At 32.6% G+C, this 23,502-nt stretch overlaps 1 protein-coding gene across 1 annotated transcript in view; it reads right to left on the bottom strand.

The window, feature by feature from the left end:
* Nucleotides 1-22,228, bottom strand: part of LOC124536402 — a 167,769-nt gene extending 145,541 nt beyond the window's left edge. Inside the window, exons 1-2 of the mRNA XM_047112933.1 lie at nucleotides 22,213-22,228; nucleotides 830-1,253 (exon numbers count right to left, since the gene is read on the bottom strand). Of these exons, the coding sequence (XP_046968889.1) occupies nucleotides 830-1,253; nucleotides 22,213-22,228 (440 nt within the window). The remainder of the gene's footprint in view (nucleotides 1-829; nucleotides 1,254-22,212) is intronic.
* Between the last annotated feature and the right edge of the window lie 1,274 nt (nucleotides 22,229-23,502).

The following is a 23,502-nucleotide window of genomic DNA, read 5'->3' as shown; positions in this document are numbered from 1 at the left end:
TTGAAACTAGATTAGGATAGTGTGAAAATAAATACATTTCACAAACAAGTGAAAATTACATTTTAAAAATAATAGACTAATAACTCTCTGACTTTATAATTACAATCAATAATAATATTAATACTTTTAATAAATGAAAATAATTAATAACAACAAGCAAAATGGATGAAAAAAATATTATCTTTGACTAAAAAGTTTAACGTCTGTAGTAATCACCCTTCGCGCCAAAGGTTACTCAAGCTCCTGTGACAGGCTATCGAAGGCTAATTTTTTTAATTTTATTACACTATTTTATTAACCAGCAACAAACAAAAGATATATCTACTAAAATATTGCTGTTTTGAAAAGGCAATCTCTTCCAGGCAAACCTATAGTTGGTGGTTGGGACGTGTATGGCAGTTAATCAATTTATAAAAAAAAAATTAGATAAATATGGTTTTAAGAGGCATTAAAATGTGCATAGATTTAATATTAAGGCTATATTCTATTACAACTTTTAGGGAGTATTACATTGAGTATCCACTTATTATTTATTATAAAAGAAGATCAACAACGATAATTTGCATAAACTGAGAAAAATATGGACACTGAATATCATATTTTTGTTTTGTGTAATATTGTGAATAGCCACATGTAATACTATTACATTTCATGAAAAATAGCTGAGCGGCATAGAAGTATGTATGTTGTAATGCCATTGAAACGAACTTCTCCATGAAGAACAACATTAATGTTCCAACTTTTATGACAAACGTTGACGACATCTCTCAAGTACAATCAATCAACATTCTTATAAATTAGAAAATGTAAAATACCCAATAATACTCACCTAAAAACAACACTAGTTTCTTCACCCTCTATTCGCGAAACGTCAATCAGTGACCACTGCAGCACAACACTGGTCCTGCCTCCCAACGGTCCACTCACTATCGTCGCAGGCACGAATCTATATCTCATCTTGAACACAGAACGTTCCACTCGCGAATAACTACGGAACCTCGGCTTAAAGTAATATCCATCGAATTCACTCGCACTCTTCGTCCTATAAGTATAATCTTCGTTGTGCCACTTGGTCTTGACGTGTTTGGAACGAACAGCTCTTGTTCGTTTAGGCACGAAGTAGGGAAGAGGTTCTTCATCTCTGCAAGGTCTTTCGGTGAAGCTGGTGGGCGTAAAGTTGCCTCGGATGAAGTTGCCAACGATGGAGTACAGAACGTAGTCACGTAGCGATGGATCTTCGAATTGAAGGTGAACTGGAAAGAAAACATCAAGTTATTATGGTATTAGTTCAGCAGTACAGGAAGATATGGATGAGGAAGACAAAACTTTGGATATGGTATTATGAACAAATGCCTCATAACCATACACTTAAGCATAAACTTATAACACTGAAATCATTCTAACGAGAATAAGTTACAAAGCCTCAGGTGTCCTAAATAGCCAGGAAATAAATAATAGTGAAGATGGTCTAGCACATTTTAAATTTCAACATTAAGTTAACAGGAGTTTATCTAATTTGCATGTATCTAATCAATATGGGTGGTTCAAGAATATATGGCAAAAAAAACATGTATGTGTCGGACATCAGTATCAATTAGATGGACTGGAGTGACTTGATCTAAGCTATAAGATTCCTTTTCAAGTGGCGAGGAACCCTTAGCTCAGCTATGGGTTACTAACGGCCGGCTATTATACTTTACAATTTAAATACCGTATATAGTCAGTAAAACGTAGAAGTAAAGTAACAGCCTGTAAATTTTCCACTGCTGGGTTAAGGCCTCCTCTTCCATTAAGGAGATGGTTTGGAGTATACTCCACCACGATGTTCCAATGCGGTTTGGTGGAATACACATGTGGCAGAATTTATATGAAATTTAACACATGCAGGTTTCCTCATCGCGTTTTCCTTCACCGCCGAGAACGAGATGAATTATAAACTCAAATTAAGTACATGAATATTCAGTGGTTTGCCTGGGTATTAACCCGTCATCGTCGGTTAAGATGCACGCGTTCTAACCACTGGACTATCTCGCCTCAATAAAATGTAAAGCTGTCATAAATATTATTAGGAAAATATACTTCAAGGCAAAATAATATTTATTAACACGTTCAATGCGGAGCAAGATCTACACGCGTCGTATGTGTCTCCCTTGCGGTGCGGCTAAAAAAAAAATAGATTTCTCTGTCGTTCGGAAGCTATAACGTCTATTTGCTATATTGTCAAGTGATAAATATATTTATGTGATACTTATTGAAAAGAAAATACTTTAGTGTATCTGCTTTAATACGGGGTTGCTTTCACAACGTACCGCACTGAAGAAATAAAATTCGACCACTTCACATCATTACATCGTTAGGGGGTTATATATAAGCCCCTTACCGATATAATGATAGTTTTAATACGAGGTCTTAAATGCCCCGTACAGCAGGAACGGAAAAAAATAAAAATAATGATGCAGCTAACGTGTTAAAACATCTCCTTTCCTCTCATTATTATGGAAATAAAAAAGAGCTTTTAATGTGAGTGATGATAAGCATTCTTGATTTAAATTAAGTGTAGGTTCTTACGAAAAAGATCAAGGGTACTTCACATCGAGATGTATCAAGATCACTTATGACGTTATTGCTCTTTATATATTATCTGATATGAATGATTTTGATAATTTAATTGTAACTTTTGTAAATTGAAATAAAATCTGCTTCCAATAACTTATTTATCGGGGAAGTCTTGATTAGTTAGGCAGACGAAAAATTTTCTATTGAACATGGCTCATGCTTAATACATTTATATACATATAAATATTTATATATACGATATATAAGAATTACTAAGACATCTGAGAAGGCGATAATGAATAAGATTAGAAATTATCCCCTTCTCAGACGTCTTAGTAATTCTTCAGGCAGCGACTATCCAGTGACATTCCGATAATTAAATCACTTTTCAATGTATATAGCATTTTAATGAATATAGTAATTAGGATTATTAATAATGAATAATAAATTTTAGGCGGCAAAATTAAAATCGGTGTAGTCGTTCCAGAGATTAGCCGGAACAAACAGATAAATAAAAGGAACAACAATTTTAATAATCTTGATATGTATATAGTAAAAATAAATTATTAAAATATTACAAACAGACTTCAATTTTATTATATAATAGCCGCCCCGGCTTCGCACGGGTTCAATACTGATACTAAATATACTTACTACAGAATTTGTTTATTTACGACATCACATTGCAAACTTCTAAAATTATCAGCGTTTCTTTACTATATTGTCTATGTATTATATACAAAAACCTTCTTCTCGAATCACTCTATTTCTTAAAAAAACACATCAAAATCCGTTGCGTAGTTTTAAAGATTTAACCATGCATGAGCTGAGATGGTCAGCGGTTAGAACGCATGCATCTTAACCGATAATTTCGGATTCAAACCCAGGCTTGCACCACTATATATGTATATGTGCTTAATTTGTGTTTATAATTTATCTCGTGCTCGGCGGTGAAGGAAACCTTCATGTCTCTAATTTCATCGAAATTCTGCCACATGTGCATTCCACCAACCCGCATTGGAACATCGTGGTGGAATATATTTTAAACCCTCTCCTTTATGGAAGAGGATGCCTTATCTCAGCAGTGGGAAATCTACAGGCTTTACTTTACTTACTTTAAGCATACATAGGGATATAGGGACAGAGAAAGTGACTTTGTTTTATACTATGTAGTGATGTTGATATCGTACTACTATCGTCGTAGTTATTCTGACGTTCAATAATTTAATACACTATAGTACGACACAACTTAGATGTAGCATCGGAAAATGCAATGAAAACGATTACTGCCGATTCACATAACCAATAATAGCTCCCTATCGCGCCATTAGACGCTATTAGTCGCTATAGATTCACGCGCGAGTTCAACCATGTCGACGTGAAAATTGACGAATATATTAGGTCATAGGATATTACAACTTATAACGTTTGTGTAAAGATCATATTCACGTAAAAAATAAATACTGATAATTTGAGATAGCGTACTTAATTCGGATTAGATCGGTTTTACGAATTTTGTCGATGCTACATCTAAGTTGTGTCGTTATACGTTCATTAGTAAATTATACATCGTGTGTGTATTGGATAATGATAATAAATTAATTTTATCGGTTCTCTATTCCAATTGCAATTGTATCGGTAATTTAAATGATTTAACCGCATGATAGTTATTTAGATTACACGATGCAAACTTAAATGTATAATTAATTAGTTTGATTAATACAAATTATCGATATTCGTTCTGAAATTGTTTATCGATATTATAATTTTATTTATTTTATAAATGTGCCATAAATAGTGTAATCTAACACATAGAGAATATATAGGATAGAGAGTATTTATTTATTTTTGAACTTATCGAGAGGTTTTGATAAAATCCGCTAAGACAAATAACATACAGAAAAAGTATGATGTGTTAGATCATAAATATTGGACAACAACACATATTAGTTATTACTCAGATCAGTGTAAGTAGCTAAAGCACTGTTATAGAAAATCAGAAGTAACGACGTTACCACAAACACCCAGGCTCAGGACAGCAGAAAACTAATGAACTTTTTCTACATCAGCTGGGAACCGAACCCTGGACGTAGAGGCGTATCCATGAAAATCAGTGTACACAACACGATCACGGAGGTCGTCGTATATCGATACTATAAGGGACTTTATTAATTATAGTAGTTATTAATACAACAATTCTTAACATTTAATAAGCTATCATACTTACAAGTGTATATTGTGTATAAGAAATGCAGACGCAGTAAATACACATTTACATTAAAAAAGTAAAAGTAAAGTAACAGCCTGTACATTTCCCACTGCTGAGATAAGGCCTCCTCTTCCATTAAGGAGAGGGTTTGGAACATATAAGACCACGCTGTTCCAATGCTGGTTGGTGGAATGCACATGTGGCAGAATTTCGATTAAATTAGACAAATGCAGGTTTCCTCATGAAGTTTTCCTTCAGCGCCGAGCACGAGATGAATTATTAACACAAATTAAGGACATATAAATAGTGGTGCTTGCCTGGGTTTGAACCCGCAATAATCGGTTAAGATGCACGCGTTTCAACCACTGAGCCATCTCAATTAAATCAGTACACTGGAAAGAAAATCCAGCCAGTCATTCCTGGCTCCTTTGCCACAGAGAAAAAAGACTTGGATCAAAAATATGCGATAGATAGATAAATTTCCGAACCGTTTAAAAACGTGACAAAAACATTCGGATTCTTCCTCACTCTGATTTATTAATATTTCGTCTTATGGTTCATTTGTCACTTTGAAAGTTGACAAGAGAATTAATTGCTTTGTTGACAATTTTATCCTTTATATGTAATTCCCAATTTTTATGTGTTATTTATTCTGATTTAATAAAATTTCAATTGTATGTCAATATAAATTAAAAAAAAAAATAAGCAACCTTCTAGAAATCAAAATAAACATTATTCAAGTAGGCTTTTATAAGCACTTTTGAATCGTCATTTTACAATTAAGTGAAGCTACCACCGGTTCGGAAAGTAGATTCTACTGAGAAGAACCGGCAAGAAACTCAGTAGTTACTCTTTTTTAACATTTAAAAAATACAACGTCATGTTAATTAAATACAATTATTTAAATTCATGTATCCTGCTTGGAAGTCAACAGGTATTAACTCCACGTTTTTTTATCATCTATAAAATCTTGTATCGAATAATATGCTTTTTCTACCAATGTATTTTTTACAAACGATTTGAATTTACTTTAAGTTAAAAATGTCTGCGGAATTTTATTATAGAAACGGATACCTTGCCCCAAGAAAGATTTATTGACTTTGCGGAGTCGGAATCTTGTCGTTATAAGTTTATCCTTACTCCTAGTGCACATACAATGATTATCACTGATTTTATCAAAGTGATCAATGTTACTGTGAATATGCATAATATTGTTGTAAATATATTGCGATGCAACAGTGAGTATTCCCATTTTGTTAAAATCATCCCGAAGAGAGTCTCTAGCTCTAAGATTATCGAAATCATAGAAATATGATAACTCGATAACGACTGTCTAAAAGGCTGCATAGCATATTATTATGCTATTAATTTAAAAAAAAAATGTTTATGTATATGGAAAGCGGGAGTTCCACGGGGTGACCTTCGTTCGTATTTCATTGAAATAAAGAAAAGGCGACATACTGATTTTGCGCTGCATGTATTATTTTGATGTTAAAATTATTACAGTCATTGTCGAAATGGACTGATATTTAAGGTGAATTTCGAGTTTGCTCGCGCAGAATAGCTTTACCAAATCAATGTTATTTTTTCCAGGAACCCAAATCAGTGATAAAGGTTCTTTCATTTTATTTTAATCCCGGCCTAATGAAGTACAGTCCCTTGAGCCACAGATATAACAAAATCTTGAATAATTTTTTTGGTTCTTTTCCCGGTGATTTAAAGACATTGATATTAATTTTAAAGATAGTCTTTCGTTACCAAATTTTGTTTTTTTTTTTTTCGTTTCGTGTAGGATATGTGACAGAGTTTTATTGTTTTAAAACACATGCAGTTTCACGATGTATTTCTTCATCCAACCAAGCAAGTTATGGATGTTTAAGAAAAATATAAACCAATCATGTTTTTACTTAATAGAAACAGATTTCAACTTAAATTAAAAATAAAATAATAAATTGAAAAAAGTAAGTAAAATTAAAAAAATGTTTGATATACTAATATGTACTCACTGATTTATCACAAAATTTCAGAAACTAAACAAACTTGAAATTATTAGGTAGGTTTCTTATAGGGTTAAGTCATCCGCTTAGAAGGTATTTTACGAAACTCCGCTTTTAAGGGGGCTAAATAAGGGTTGTAAGTGTTTTATAAATCACACGCGGCTAAAGCCGCAAGTTCAGTTAAAATTACATAAACTTATTTCAAATTAACTAATTTTTGAGTAAAATATATGTATGTAATTCTTTACAAAGTTATATTTTTACATGCAAGGAACAAGAAAACATTCCTTGAATAATCATACAAAGAGATACAAAAAACAATGATTGATTTCTCGCGATGAGAGCAGTTAACATGTATATTATTATGGAGACGCTTAGAGTCAACACGGTTATTGACAATTTTATTTCAAAATAATTGGTCCCTTACGCACTCTTCAACGCTTCTACGCACGTTTAACAATATGATACTTGAGATATCTTTATTATCAGAACTCTCAAAAAGAGCGCCATCTAAATCGCATCTTTCAATAATTTGGAATGTATGTATACACGATTGTAATAATACACACTGTAATACAATTCAAGATTCAAAATTAGAATAAGAGAATATTAAAAATTATATACAAAAATAAGTTCGTGTATATTCAATGGTGCTTGTGAATTTGAACGACAATCATCGGTCAAAACACATTCTAACCATAAGGCGACGTTTCCACAAAAAAACTCTTAATAATTTAACTTAAATGCTAATTTCCCAAATATATAATTTTGGCGCTTAAGCCTTTCCACTTCCACAACACACGGTTACATATCACGTGCACGTGGCTTTAGCAGAATGTCAAAAGTTTACATCGAGCAAAAACTTTCACGTGGAGCGTTTGTAACTGAATATGTCGATACAGCTCAAATATATTATATAGAACTCACTCGTCACAATCAGTATACATACATAACAGAACAAAGAACAAATTTCCTAGATGATGCATTGTTGAAACATGTGAATTTTAACCAAAGATTACGGGTTCAAACTTTGGTATAAACATCCAACTTTTATTTCCACTCACATGTGTTTAATCAAAATGTATTTTATGTGTCAATTAAAAAAATACAAAATATTTAGTTCATATAGTACTACCACCAAAGAAGTTTGTCTGAGTTTTTGCTGTACTTTTAGTTTCCATGTTTATTGATGCATGCGTGATGGGAGGAATAGTTTATATTTCTTATACCACAAAAATTGGGGAATGTGTCAATTAAAAAATTATATATATTTAGTTCATTTGGTACTATCACCAAAGAAGTTTGCCTGAGTTGGTAGCTGTACTTTTAGTTTCCATGATTATTGATGCATGTGTGATGGTAGGAATAGTTTATATTTCTAGTACCACAAAAAGTAGAAGATAGTGACCACTTCAATCCATAGAAATCAATCATTTAGAAAAAAAACAATTGCCGGCTAAAAAACTTACGACATTTTTCATCAGGAAACATGTAAAAACGTATCGATTAGGACTTCGAAATGTTGTAATCCTAGCACCAAATACAAGTTTGAACAACCTTTTATTTATGGAATGTAATGTAAATATTGAATATGTAACATATTAAAGTTTCTCCTATCAAACAACATTAGGTGTCTAGGCACTAAAAGTAAAATGATGAAATAAATAACATATTTTACAACGTTTTACTTTGAGGATTTCTCAAGCGCGTAATATTTTTTAAAGTAAATTCAAACACATAAATAAATAATAAATAAATATGAGACAACATCACATACATTAATCTGATCCCAATGTAAGTAGCTTAAGCACTTGTGTTATGGAAATCAAAAGTAACGACGGTACCACAAACACCCAGACCCAAGACAACGTAGAAAACTAATGGTAATCTACATCGACTCGGCCGGGAATCGAACCCGGGACCTCAGAGTTTCGTACCCATGAAAACAGATGTACACACCACTCGACCATGGGGTCGTCATGATCTGATAATAATATTTTAAGTGAATTAAAACATATAAAAGGATGAATAAAAGAAGCATTGTAAATAAGCTTGTAGCATTAACTGGGAGATTTTATTAATTATGAATATTTTAAACGTCGAACCTTAATCTGAATGATTAATGTCACCGAATGACCTCTGTCGAAACTTCTGAACGGTAAAAACGTCTAAATAAGCCGGCGGTACCAGCGATGGGAAATGAAATGTCACCCGAACAAAACGGCGTCACGTTTTTGTTTCGAATTCCCTAACTTTTTGTCATACATAAGCGAAGCTCGGGGAATAATTTATTTTGCACTTAGCAATGAATAATGGAAAGTATTAATATAATAAAAACGTTTCAAAGATGTGATTAATTATACGCAATGCAGTGTCCGTGGTATTTTTATATAGGATTGTTATAGTTATATTTATACTAGTAGTCGCCCGCGGATTCGTTTGCATTTTAGTGTGTTGGTTGTCATGTGTTAGTTAAAAAGTAGCCTATGTCCTTTCTTGTAATTCAATTTTGCATTATACCAAATTTCATTATATTCGGTTCAGCGGTTTGATCGTGAAAGACCGACACACAGACAGACATTTACATTTATAATATTAATAAAGATTTCTCTTGATTATAACGCTTTCTGAAAGGCGGTTTAGGTAGGCACTCATCGTACAGCCAAACAGCAATACCATATCATCGGTTTTAAATCTGAGTCAGCCAGTGTAACACGGTATGTATCATCTCTTTTTGGGCCGTACGTTTAACAGCATAATGGAAAAAGAACTTCATAAGCTGACAAATGATTTCTGTCCTTCACTATATCGTAAGGTCGTATGAAACAATTAAAACCTCATATTTCACATTTATATTTATGAATTCAGTGTTCAAAAAGCGACGTTACTCTTTTATTTCCATAGACACGTTGAAGAAGAAATTTTTTTTTTTTATTATCTGTTACAATTTTTGTATACGACCCTATAACAGTAAGGGCTCAAAATAACATTAGGCGTGACCGCCTACATACGTTAATTCAGTACCTCATGATTTATGACGCGCATAATATGTTAAAATGAGTTTCTCACAACCGTAACGATTTATACTGTAGTGTTTTTACTAATGTTCACGAAATACAACTTTTTTTATATTTTAGTAAAAAAAAAGTTACCATTTAGGAATGTAAATGGATATAGAGAGAAACTCAGTGGTATTCTCTTTTCCAAACCGGTGTTAGTATTTATTTAGACTATCAATAAGTTGAGCAAGAGCTGAGCTGAGATGGCCCAGTGGTTAGAACGCGTGCATCTTAACCGATGATTTCGGGTTCAAACCTAGGCATGCACCCCTATATATGTATATGTGCTTAATTTGTGTTTATAATTCATCTCGTGCTCGGCGGTGAAGGAAAACATCTGCCAACTTTCTGCCACATGTACATATCACCAACCCGCATTGGAACAGCGTGGTGGTGGAATATGTTCCAAACCCTCTCCTTAATAGAAAAGCCACTGTTGGGTTAATATACCAACCTAATAGTGGGAAATTTACGGGCTGTTATATTACATACATTACATTACATATCAAAAAGTTTGTGTAATGCTATAAGTGAGTGTAATATTGAATAATTTTAGTCTGAGTTTGAATTTGGATTGATTAAAGAATCTACATTCATAATTACGTTCAGACCTACGCTAGACCCAATCGAAAGCAATCCATAATTAAAAAATAACATTTTTAGTCGATAATATGTTTCCGCAAAATTCGTATAATCGAGATATTTCGATTTTAAATCGAAGAGAATGACAGTTCAATGGGCGGCCATGTTTGACGTTTACGGGTGCGTTCAGAAAGTGTGTTTCAACAAAATAATTTCGTAAAAATGTACGATAGTTCGTCTATTTATATATTGTTCAATTTCATGTACTTTACCTGAGTGAATTTTCATATTGTGATATATATTTTTATACATGACGACCTCAGTGGTCGAGTAGTGTGTACACCGGTTTTCATGGGTACGCCATTCCGAGGTCACGGGTTCGATTCCCGACCGAGTTGATGTGAAAAAAGTTCATTAGTTTTCTATTTCGTCTTGGGTACCGCCGCCGGCAGTATTTGTGGTACCACCGTTACTTCTGATTTTCCATAAACCAAGTGCTTTAACTACTTACATTTTAATCAGAGTAATGTATGTGATGTTGTGCAATATTTATTATAGTACTATTATTATTATTTTAGTGTAATTAAGCTAATTTATATAACGTATACTCACCAATAGCTACCTGTTATAGTGCTTTGAATAAAAAAAAAACGTCCATCTCAATTAAATCAGTACACTGGAAAGAAAATCCAGCCAGTCATTCCTGGCTCCTTTGCCACAGAGTAGACAGACTTGGATCAAAAATATGCGATAGATAGATAAATTTCCGAACCGTTTAAAAACGTGACAAAAACATTCGGATTCTTCCTCACTCTGATTTATTAATATTTCGTCTTATGGTTCATTTGTCACTTTGAAAGTTGACAAGAGAATTAATTGCTTTGTTGACAATTTTATCCTTTATATGTAATTCCCAATTTTTATGTGTTATTTATTCTGATTTAATAAAATTTCAATTGTATGTCAATATAAATTAAAAAAAAAAATAAGCAACCTTCTAGAAATCAAAATAAACTTTATTCAAGTAGGCTTTTATAAGCACTTTTGAATCGTCATTTTACAATTAAGTGAAGCTACCACCGGTTCGGAAAGTAGATTCTACTGAGAAGAACCGGCAAGAAACTCAGTAGTTACTCTTTTTTAACATTTAAAAAATACAAAGTCATGTTAATTAAATACAATTATTTAAATTCATGTATGCTTGGAAGTCAACAGGTATTAACTCCACGTTTTTTTATCATCTATAAAATCTTGTATCGAATAATATGCTTTTTCTACCAATGTATTTTTTACAAACGATTTGAATTTACTAAACGGCAAAGTTAAAAATGTCTGCGGAATTTTATTATAGAAACGGATACCTTGCCCCAAGAAAGATTTCTTGACTTTGCGGAGTCGGAAACTTGGCGTTATAAGTTTATCCTTACTCCTAGTGCACATACAATGATTATCACTGATTTTATCAAAGTGATCAATGTTACTGTGAATATACATAATATTGTTGTAAATATATTGCGACGCAACAGTAAGTATTCCCATTTTGTTAAAATCATCCCGAAGAGAGTCTCTAGCTCCAAGATTATCGAAATCATAGAAATATGATAACTCGATAACGACTGTCTAAAAGGCTGCATAGCATATTATTATGCTATTAATTTAAAAAAAAAAAAGTTTATGTATATCGAAAGCGGGAGTTCCACGGGGTGACCTTCGTTCGTATTTCATTGAAATAAAGAAAAGGCGACATACTGATTTTGCGCTGCATGTATTATTTTGATGTTAAAATTATTACAGTCATTGTCGAAATTGACTGATATTTAAGGTGAATTTCGAGTTTGCTCGCGCAGAATAGCTTTACCAAATCAATGTTATTTTTTCCAGGAACCTAAATCAGTGATAAAGGTTCTTTCATTTTATTTTAATCCCGGCCTAATGAAGTACAGTCCCTTGAGCCACAGATATAACAAAATCTTGAATATTTTTTTTTTTTTTTTTTTTGGTTCTTTTCTCGGTGATTTAAAGACATTGATATTAATTTTAAAGATAGTCTTTCGTTACCAAATTTTGTTTTTTTTTTCGTTTCGTGTAGGATATGTGCCAGAATTTTATTGTTTTAAAACACATGCAGTTTCACGATGTTTTTCTTCATCCAACCAAGCAAGTTATGGATGTTTAAGAAAAATATAAATCAATCAAGTTTTAACTTAATAGAAACAGATTTCAACTTAAATTAAAAATAAATAAATTGAAAAAAAGTAAGTAAAACTAAAAAAAAAGGTTTGATATACTTATATATACTCACTGATTTAACACAAAATTTCTGAAATTAAACAAACTTGAAATTTAGTAGGTAGGTTCCTTATAGGGTTTAGTCATCCGCTTTTACTTGGTGATAGGGCTTTGTGCAAGCCCGCCTGGGTAGGTACCCACTCATCAGATATTCTGCCGCCAAGCAACATTACGCAGTATTGTTGTGTTCCGGTTTGATGGGTGAGTGAACCAGTGTAACTACAGGCACAAGGGACATAACATCTTAGTCCCCAAGGTTGGTGGCACATTGAAGATGTAAGGAATAGTTACTATTTCTTACTTCGTCATTGTCTATGGGTGATGGTGACCACTTTCAATCAGAAAGCCCATATGCTCGTCCGCCAACCTATAACATAAAAAAAGAAGGGATTTTACGAAACTCCACTTTTAAGGGGGCTAAATAAGGGTTGTAAGTTTGTGTTTTGTAAATGACACGCGGCTAAAGCCGCAAGTTCAGTTGAAATTACATAAACTTATTTCAAATTAACTAATTTTTTAGTAAAATATATGTATGTAATTCTTTACAAAGTTATATATAGTTATATGAAGGTAACAAGAAAACATGCTTTGAATAATCATACAAAGAGATACAAAAAACAATGATTGATTTCTCGCGATGAGAGCAGTTAACATGTATATTATTTTGGAGACTCTTAGAGTCAACAAGGTTATGGACAATTTTATTTCAAAATAATTGGTCCCTTACGCACTCTTCAACGCTTCTACGCACGTTTAACAATATGATACTTGAGATATCTTTATTATCAGAACTCTCAAAAAGAGCGCCATCTAAATCGCATCTTTCAATAATTTGGAATGTATGTATACACGATTGTAATAATACACACTGTAATACAATTCAAGATTCAAAATTAGAATAAGAGAATATTAAAAATTATATACAAAAATAAGTTCGTGTATATTCAATGGTGCTTGTGAATTTGAACGACAATCATCGGTCAAAACACATTCTAACCATAAGGTGACGTTTCCACAAAAAACTCTTAATAATTTAACTTAAATGCTAATTTCCCAAATATATAATTTTGGCGCTTAAGCCTTTCCACTTCCACAACACACGGTTACATATCACGTGCACGTGGCTTTAGCAGAATGTCAAAAGTTTACATCGAGCAAAAACTTTCACGTGGAGCGTTTGTAACTGAATATGTCGATACAGCTCAAATATATTATATAGAACTCACGTGTCACAATCAGTATACGTACATAGCAGAACGTATAGCAAATTTCCTAGATGATGCATTGTTGAAACATGTGAATTTTAACCAAAGATTACGGGTTCAAACTTTGGTATAAACATCCAACTTTTATTTCCACTCACATGTGTTTAATCAAAATGTATTTTATGTGTCAATTAAAAAAATACAAAATATTTAGTTCATATAGTACTACCACCAAAGAAGTTTGCCTGAGTTGGTAGCTGTACTTTTAGTTTCCATGGAGGAATAGTTTATATTTCTATTACCTCAAAAAGCGGGGAATAGTGACCACTTTAATCCATAGAAAAAGAAATGGCCGGCTAAAAAAACTTACGACATATTTGAAACGGAAGTGTTTCATCATGAAACGTATCGATTAGGACTTCGAAATGTTGTAATCCTAGCACCAAATAAAAGTTTGAACAACCTTTTATGTATGGAATGTAATGTAAATATTGAATATATAACATATTGAAGTTTCTCCTTAAAACACCAATTAAGTGTCAAGGCACTTAAAGTAAAAGAATGAAATAATAACATATTTTACAATGTTTTACTTTGAGGATTTCTCAAGCGCGTAATATTTTTTAAAGTAAATTCAAACACATGATCTGATAATAATATTTTAAAACATATAAAAGCATGAATAAAAAAAGCATTGTAATTAAGCTTGTAGCATTAACTGAGAGATTTTATAAATTATGAATATTTTAAACGTCGAACCTTAATCTGAATGATTAATGTCATCAAGTGACCTCTGTCGAAACTTCTGAACGGTAAAAACGTCTAAATAAGCCGACGGTACCAGCGATGGGAAATGAAATGTCACCCGAACGAAACGGCGTCACGTTTTTGTTTCGAATTCCCTCACTTTTCAACCGACTTCCAAAAGGAGGAGGTTATCAATTCGTCTGTATTTTTTTTTTTTTTTTTTTTTTTTTTTTTTTTTTTTTTTTTTTTTTTTTTTTTTTTTTTTTTTATGTTTGTTACCTCATAACTTTTTACTGGGTGGACCGATTTTGATAATTTTTTTTTTGTTTGAAAGGTAGTGCTTCCCGTGGGGTCCCATTTTTTTTATTTTTTTTCCGATGATGGTATCCATGTGAAAACGACATAAGTCTTAAATTTGCATTATGTATATGCGCGACAAATAGGTGAATAACTGAAAATCACGTTAACCAATTTTGATAATTCTTTTTTTATTATAAAATATATACTTCAAGGGTAATTTGGTGAAAGTTTGGTAAGGTTCTGAGCACAGGATCCATGACAAAGTAACGGAACGGAAGGGAACGGAACAATTCTGAGGAGCACGTTAGCGATACTCGGTCGAATCTTTTATTTATAGGTTATTTGGATATTTGAGTCACCTTCCGTAATGTGGTTATGTTTATGTAATTATCATAGTTGAATATTATAATCAACTAGCTACCCACCCCGGCTTCGCACGGGTGCAATACTGATACTAAATATACTACAGAATTTGTTTATATACGACATCACATCGCAAACTTCTAAAATTATCAGTGTTTCTTTACTATATTGTTCATGTATTATATACACAAATCTTCCCCTTGAATCACACTATCTTTTAAAAAAAACCGCATCAAAATCCGTTGCGTAGATTTAAAGATATAGGGAGAGAAAGCGACTTTGTTTAATACTATGTAGTGATGGAACTCCTATACGGCTCGCAGTTAGGGTGCGATATGGGGCAGAATTTCTTACTATCTTTAATCAAATTTTGTGTATGTGATGTGATGTCATATGATGTACGAAATATAGTTGGTCTTTTTCAAAGTTTTATTGCTGAGTTCGATTACAGCTCTTTCGAGGGATCCTTGTAGTTTACGCCGCGTGACGTATTAAATCCGCATTTTCGAAAGTCTATTTTTGCTTTATTCGCAAGTTTCCTTTGAAATTGTCCTCGAAGTAGTTTCTGACTCATATAAACGGAACGCTTAATCTATCCATATTAAAAAAAATTAGTTAGTCAACATCAGCTTCACTTAAAATCAAAAAATAAATAAAATTTTAACAAAAAGAAAAACCGACTTCAAACAAAACACTATTTTAAAACAAATGAATATGCACGTAAAAGTAATAAAAATAATTGCGTATTCAACATATTTTTTAGAGTCTTCCTAAGTTAAATGAAATGAAAAATATTAGACTACTTAAAAGTCGATTAACGATTATATCATGTAGTTATAATTATTGTTATATTTGGAGTCGGTGTCAGCCAATTAAACCCTACAGTATATCTATCAAAAAACAATACGAGAATACTTTAACAAATATGTTTTTTACAAATTACCTTTTACACAATAATATACTGGATCAATCAAGGGGCTCGTATCGCTTCTTTCTTTTGATTGTTGGGGCAAGGGCACCGTGGCTGACACCGGCTCCAAATATACCAATAACTATAACTACATGATATAATCGTTAATCGACTTTTAAGTAGTCTAATATTTTTCATTTCATTTAACTTAGGAAGACTCTAAAAAATATGTTGAATACGCAATTATTTTTATTACTTTTACGTGCATATTCATTTGTTTTAAAATAGTGTTTTGTTTGAAGTCGGTTTTTCTTTTTGTTAAAATTTTATTTATTGTCATACATAAGCAAAGCTCGGGGATAATTTATTTTGCACTTAGCAATGAATAATGGAAAGTATTAATATAATAAAAACGTTTCAAAGATGTGATTAATTATACGCAATGCAGTGTCCGTCGTTTTTTATATGTGATTGTTATAGTTATATTTATACTAGTAGTCGCCCGCGGATTCGTTTGCATTTTAGTGTGTTGGTTGTCATGTGTTAATTAAAAAGTAGCCTATATCCTTTCTTGTAATTCAAGTTTGCGTCATACCAAATTTCATCACATTCGGTTCAGCGGTTTGATCGTGAAAGACCGACACACAGACAGACATTTACATTTACAATATTAATAAAGATTTCTCTTGATTATAACGCTTTCTGAAAGGCGGTTTAGGTAGGCACTCATCGTACAGCCAAACAGCAATACCATATCATCGGTTTTAAATTGAGTCAGCCAGTGTAACTACAAAAACACGGTATGTATCATCTCTTTGGCCCGTATGTTAACAGCATAATGGAAAAAGAACTTCATAAGCTGAAAAATGATTTCTGTCCTTCACTGTATCGTAAGGTCGTATGAAACAATTAAAACCAAAAAAAAAACATTTCACATTTACATTTATGAATTCAGTGTTCAAAAAGCGACGTTACTCTTTTATTTCTATTGAAACGAAGAAGAAATTAATCTTTTTTTTATTATCTTTTACAATTTTTGTATACGAACTTATACAGTAAGGGTTCAAAATAACATTAGGCGTGACCGCCTACATACGTTAATTCAGTACCTCATGATTTATGACGCGCATAATATGTTAAAATGAGTTTCTCACAACCGTAACGATTTATACTGTAGTGTTTTTACTAATGTTCACGAAATACAACTTTTTTTATATTTTAGCAAAAAAAAGTTACCATTTAGGAATGTAAATGGATATAGAGAGAAACTCAGTGGTATTTTCTTTTCCAAACCGGTGTTAGTATTTATTTAGACTATCAATAAGTTGAGCAAGAGCTGAGCTGAGATGGCCCAGTGGTTAGAACGCGTGCATCTTAACCGATGATTTCGGGTTCAAACCTAGGCATGCACCCCTACATATAATGCCGAGCCGCGAACACGAGATGAATTATATACGTTTATAATTCATCTCGTGCTCGGCGGTGAAGGAAAACATCGTGAGGAAACCTGCATGTGTCTAATTTCATAGAAATTCTGACACATGTGCATAACCAACACCAACCCGTATTCGAACAGCGTGGTGGAATATGTTCCAAACTCTGTCCTTAATAGAAGAGCCACTGTTGTAATAAAGGAATTTTAGTCTGAGTTTGAATTTGGATCGATTAACGAATCTAACATTCATAATTACGTTCAAAGCAATCCATAATTAAAAAATAACATTTTTTAGTCGATAATATGTTTCCGCAAAATTCGAAATTATAATCGAGATATTTCGATTTTAAATCCATGAAAATGACAGTTCAACGGGCGGCCATGTTTGACGTTTACGGGTGCGTTCAGAAAGTGTGTTTCCACAAAATAATTTCGTAAAAATGTACGGTAGTTAGTATTTTTATATTAAATTGTTCAGTTTCATGTACTTTACCTGAGTAAATTTTCATATTGTGATACATATTTTTATACATGACGACCTCCGTGGTCGAGTAGTGTGTACACCGGTATTCATGGGTACGCCATTCCGAGGTCACGGGTTCGATTCCCGACCGAGTTGATGTGAAAAAAGTTCATTAGTTTTCTATTTCGTCTTGGGTACCGCCGCCGGCGGTATTTGTGGTACCACCGTCACTTCTGATTTTCCATAAACCAAGTGCTTTAGCTACTTACATTGGAATCAGAGTAATGTATGTGATGTTGTGCAATATTTATTATAGTATTATTATTATTATTTTAGTGTAATTAAGCTAATTTATATAACGTATACTCACCAATAGCTACCTGTTATAGTGCTTTGAATTTAAAAAAACGAAAAGTCTTTGAAATATATAGGCGATAGAGCTCGTCGGTGGCGCAGAGCCTGTGGGTTTTAATATCCGCTCCGAACGGATATCTTTATTATCCGCTCTGTTTCATGTTTCGATTAAATTTTATTCTCTCGGTCTTTCCACCATGCTTTAAATACTGCATGTAGCTGTTGGACGTACATACATTTATATATTTAAGGTATATATGAGTGTTGTATTAAGTATTGTAGGTGTTATTAAAAAGTATACGTGTGTATTAGTATAGTCATTATAGTAAAAATGTATTAGTATAATAAAATTTAAATTGCACTCAAATCTAGATCATAAATATCTGACCCTTGAAGAAGCAACACATTTTCCTCGAACAAATCCCGCTCTATAATTTTTAAGTCTATGTAAGTGTATATTTCCTTTGACAGATAAAATCAAGCCGAAAAGACCTTAATATAAAGCCTTTCTACTTTTATGTGTTTAAATTTGAATTCTTCTTTTTCTAAAAGCGCTGGCGAGGCGACATCGCTTTTTATTTATTCATCCGGTAACCGAGTTTCTATCTGCGTGACGTCATACCGAGTGTCGGTGACCTAAAATCGATGTAAGCTAACTCGTTTGAGTTATGCAATAGAGAGCATTCGAGTTCGACGACTGATAAATAATTACATCGAACGTTCGATTTTTTAAAAAAAAAAAATACTTAAATTTATATTTCACTTGTAGACATAACAAAACCATTCAAATAATTTAAAAAAAAGAACTTGGAACGTGTTCTTTTTTTAAATAGATTCGAATAATGACATAAGAAAAACATCATGGCCGAATGTTCTTTCGTTGAATGTCAGCTTGTCGAGGAAAAGCTTTTTTGTCTGAATATATCGTTCACCCATTCAAAGTCAGAGTAAGTTGATAGTATCACATAAAAGAGACACAATTAAAAACACAACGACGAACATTGCTTTTAAAATCGCTGTATAAAAGTAGATGAAGAGCATATTTGAAATGTCCATTATTTTATGAAAAGCGGTTAGGCATTCAAAAGAATACCGGGCTGGGGAACGAGTGTAGTAAATAATTATAAGAGATGGAGCAAACATTTCACTGCGAATAAACGACTATAATTAATTATGAGAGTATGTTTTCATTTTTGTACTATATTTCGAATTTAGACGACGTTTTAAATATGGAATTGTCATCGTTTTGATGATAAATGTTGACGGAAATGAGGATGGCATGAGTAATAAAAAATACATAACTTGCATTTGGAACTGCGCAATCTGCAGAGCAATTCCGTGAGCAATCACTTCGAATCTCACTGGTGAAATATTGATATGACTTACAGTGATACGTCATTTTCATACGTGAACCTTTTAAATTTGTTATCTAATTATTATCAACTAGCGACCCGCTCCGGCTTCGCACGGGTGCAATGCTGATACTTAATATATTACAGAATTTGTTTAATTACGATATCACTGAAAATGATCAGTGTTTCTTAACTATATTGTCCATGTGTTGTATGTCATCGCAATGACTTCATCATTAATTAATCATCTCAATCCGTTGCGTAATTTTAAAGATTTAATCATACAGTTTGTTCCTAACAAACAGCGGTAGGCGACTTTGTTTTATACTATATAAGGATGCCGTATATCACACTCTGACATTTCAGACTTGTGTTCTGTGGTGAGTTTCGAGTTTCTTGTTACAGAATAGCCTCAGGTGCCGGCAGTATATCGTCCAGTTATTTTAGGATGTATATTACAAGCAGAATAACCATCGGTGCGCATTCGATATGTGATATGGAGGCGTAGTCTATTAGTGACTCTGGTAATAGACTTCTCTTCCATATCCTCCACAATATCCAAGAGCTGAAAGTATCCTGGGATCACTGTCGATTAAAAGATACCGTAATTTTACTAGAGCGCTGATCGTACGGCTTTATCGTGATTTATATTTGGCTTTCAAAGAAGTAGGAAGACTTAATTCACTTGAATATAATTGTATTGTGTTCCTCATTATTATTAAAATCTGATTCTGCTACATCTTATTCATATTTAAATAATCACAGGGTGTGGAATCAGACAGATAACCGAGGGATTTATTTACATTAATAAACTGTACAATTTTTAGAGAGGAAAAATGAATAAATTAATCATATAAGAATATTCTGTATTTAAAAAGCACGTTTAAAAGGACAATTCATTAAATAATTTTCAATGATTTCTCGCTGTCGTTTATTATTTATAAGGTAAGGTATTATTTTAATTTAATTATATATTTATGTATCGTAATATATAAAGATATGTATAAAAACTGATCGTCATTTAAAAATCTATTGTATTCCTACATACATAGCTTTGGTCGTCACTGAAAGTCAAGTGAGGCAAAGGACGATTATACATTTACATCCACGCAGTATTGCCATAGATTATAATATATTTGACGGCAGAACATCTTATAAATTATGACGATACAAGATTTGACAGCTGGTGTATTGAAGCTATCAATGGTGGGAATATTGAACGCAAACATTATTGTTCTCATTATTTTTATATCGTGTAATTTCATTTATTTTAAGAAATATAAAAAAATATATATCATATGCTAGCGGTAGGCCGGCAATAATGGCTGGCTGGTTAGTAAAATAAATACCTAAAATTTTAATGTACATATTCAAGAATTGTTACTAAAAATAAAATTTTATAATCAATAAAATATTTTATTAATAAATAACCTTTCATTACATTAAAATATTAATAAACTAAAATTTAATAACCTAAGCGTTTCCAAATTAAACAATTTCAATATTAAATAGTTCAACAAGTAATCTATTGTTTGAGGTATCACTTCTGACGAGCGTTCTGAGACATATTTTATTTTTTAATTTCAAATTATATCATTAATATTAGAAGGACAACAGACTCAAAATGTTTTGCCACAGTCGTCTACAATATGAATAAATAAATTACGTACATAAAAACTCTTTGGTTAACTCCAGCTGGGCTTTGGTTAAATCTAGGGTAGGTAATAATTTATAAATATTTAAAAGAAAAGTGAAATGTGAAACCGTTTTCGCGTTGATGGATGACCCAAGCGCGTTAATGAGTTTCATTGTCTTAGTGAGACTGGAAATATCGTCCTTGTTAATTGATCATTATTTACAACTTGATTAATGGCCGCTCCAGCTTCCGGCGCCATTTTGAATTTACTAGGATTAATAATGGGGCGTGATCTGCTTTAATTATAACGTCTTAAGCCCGGTTACTATGATCAACGATTATTTTAGTTTACTGATGATAGAAGGGACGTTTACAATTTTTGATTAACAAAACACTAGTATCTTAAATTTTTATAATTTTATCCAACTGTGTGTTATACTGTCAACCAATACAAAATGAACCTTTTCGTCTATATAGTAAATGTGGTAAGCGGCAAGACTAGTTATATCATCTTTTTACAATTGTCAAGGTTCTAAATTCAAACACCAAGTTGGGCCAAAAAAATATTGGGAAAACAGAAGTCTTGGCACTTTAGTGCCTTGGGAAGTCCATAAAGCTGATGGTACTGAGATTGAACTCATTCCGGTCAAAGTAGATTACATTCCCATTAGATAATCAGAGAAAACAGATTGATTGTGCTTCTGTGTTTGCAGACACTTATTCACTAAATAAATCCTACGTAGTTATCTAGTCACCTTCCAGGAAAACCATCTTGGCCAAAGCACATCTGAAGAACATCCCTCACCAATATAGAAGAACTACATAAATAAAAATCAAACATAACTGTATGTATATCAAGTCAAGGCCGTAGTACGCGTATGCATAGACGCTTAGAAGTGGCTGTTGTAAGTAGTCGTAACAGCCTGTTCATACACCGTTCTAAACAAAACCTCCCCTATGTAGGCATGGAATTTATTCGACCACGTTGTATGTAACGGTTGATATACATATAGCTGATCTTTATACGATTCACATAGTAACAGAAACAGTCTGTAAAATTCCTACTGCTAAGGTAAGGTCTCCTCTCCCATTATGGAGAAGGTTTGGAACATGTTCCACCACGCTGTTCCAATGCAGTTGGTTGGAATCTGGATCAGGATCCTCACAATATATCACTTCAAATATAAAAAATATTTCAAATACTGAAGCGATGGTGCTCGCTTCATTCAAGGACGTGATCATTAGTTAGGATGGATGGATATTTACTGGAACATCTCAGCGCTTAATTTAAAGGAGAAAATTGACGTTAAAAATGGCAAATACGTGAGCATCAGTCATCTTGTTTTAATTTATTTATTACATTCTTCAGTACAAATAATACCTCTTTTGAAATTACATTGGGGTAAGTTTCATTAGGAGAACTGATATTATTGTAAATATTTGAATGTTTTACGACTTTACTAGTACTCATATAAAATATAAATTTATATTATAATATAGGAAATAAAAGAAAGGCAAAACAAGTTTGTATATTTTTGATTTTAAGGGATTTCAACTTTATGCAAACGACACATTCAAATAATTATTCTTAGCATACAAAGATAAACAGATATAATAATTAGATTTTTAAGAGTAAACATTAAATTTTAAATTAAAGATTAAACTATTTAGTTTTTAAGATTAAACAAACGCGTCTGACGAAAAAATTTAATAAATACGGCGAAGTCGCTACGTGTGGTACTAACATTGTACATTTGCGTGTAAATTTCGCACTGCTGACTTTTGAGGACCAGATTAAGACCAAATTCCACCACGCTGCTCCAGTGCAGTTTAGTGGATGTAGAATTACGTTGAAATTAGACACATGCATTTTTCCTCACGATGTTTTCCTTTGCCGTCGAGCACGAGACGAATTACGACGACGACGCTTGGATTTGAACCCGCATTCATAGGTTACGATGCACGCTGTCTAAACTAAACACTGGGCCATCTCGGCTCAATAATAAGATAAAAGTTAATTTGAAAATAAATGCAAACAAATAAGC

The sequence above is a fragment of the Vanessa cardui genome, chromosome 16 (assembly GCF_905220365.1).
Source record: "Vanessa cardui chromosome 16, ilVanCard2.1, whole genome shotgun sequence".
In the NCBI taxonomy this organism is placed as follows: domain Eukaryota; kingdom Metazoa; phylum Arthropoda; class Insecta; order Lepidoptera; family Nymphalidae; genus Vanessa; species Vanessa cardui.
The sequence above is the reverse complement of the archived record's forward strand: the minus strand, read 5'-3'. Positions and strand labels throughout refer to the sequence as shown.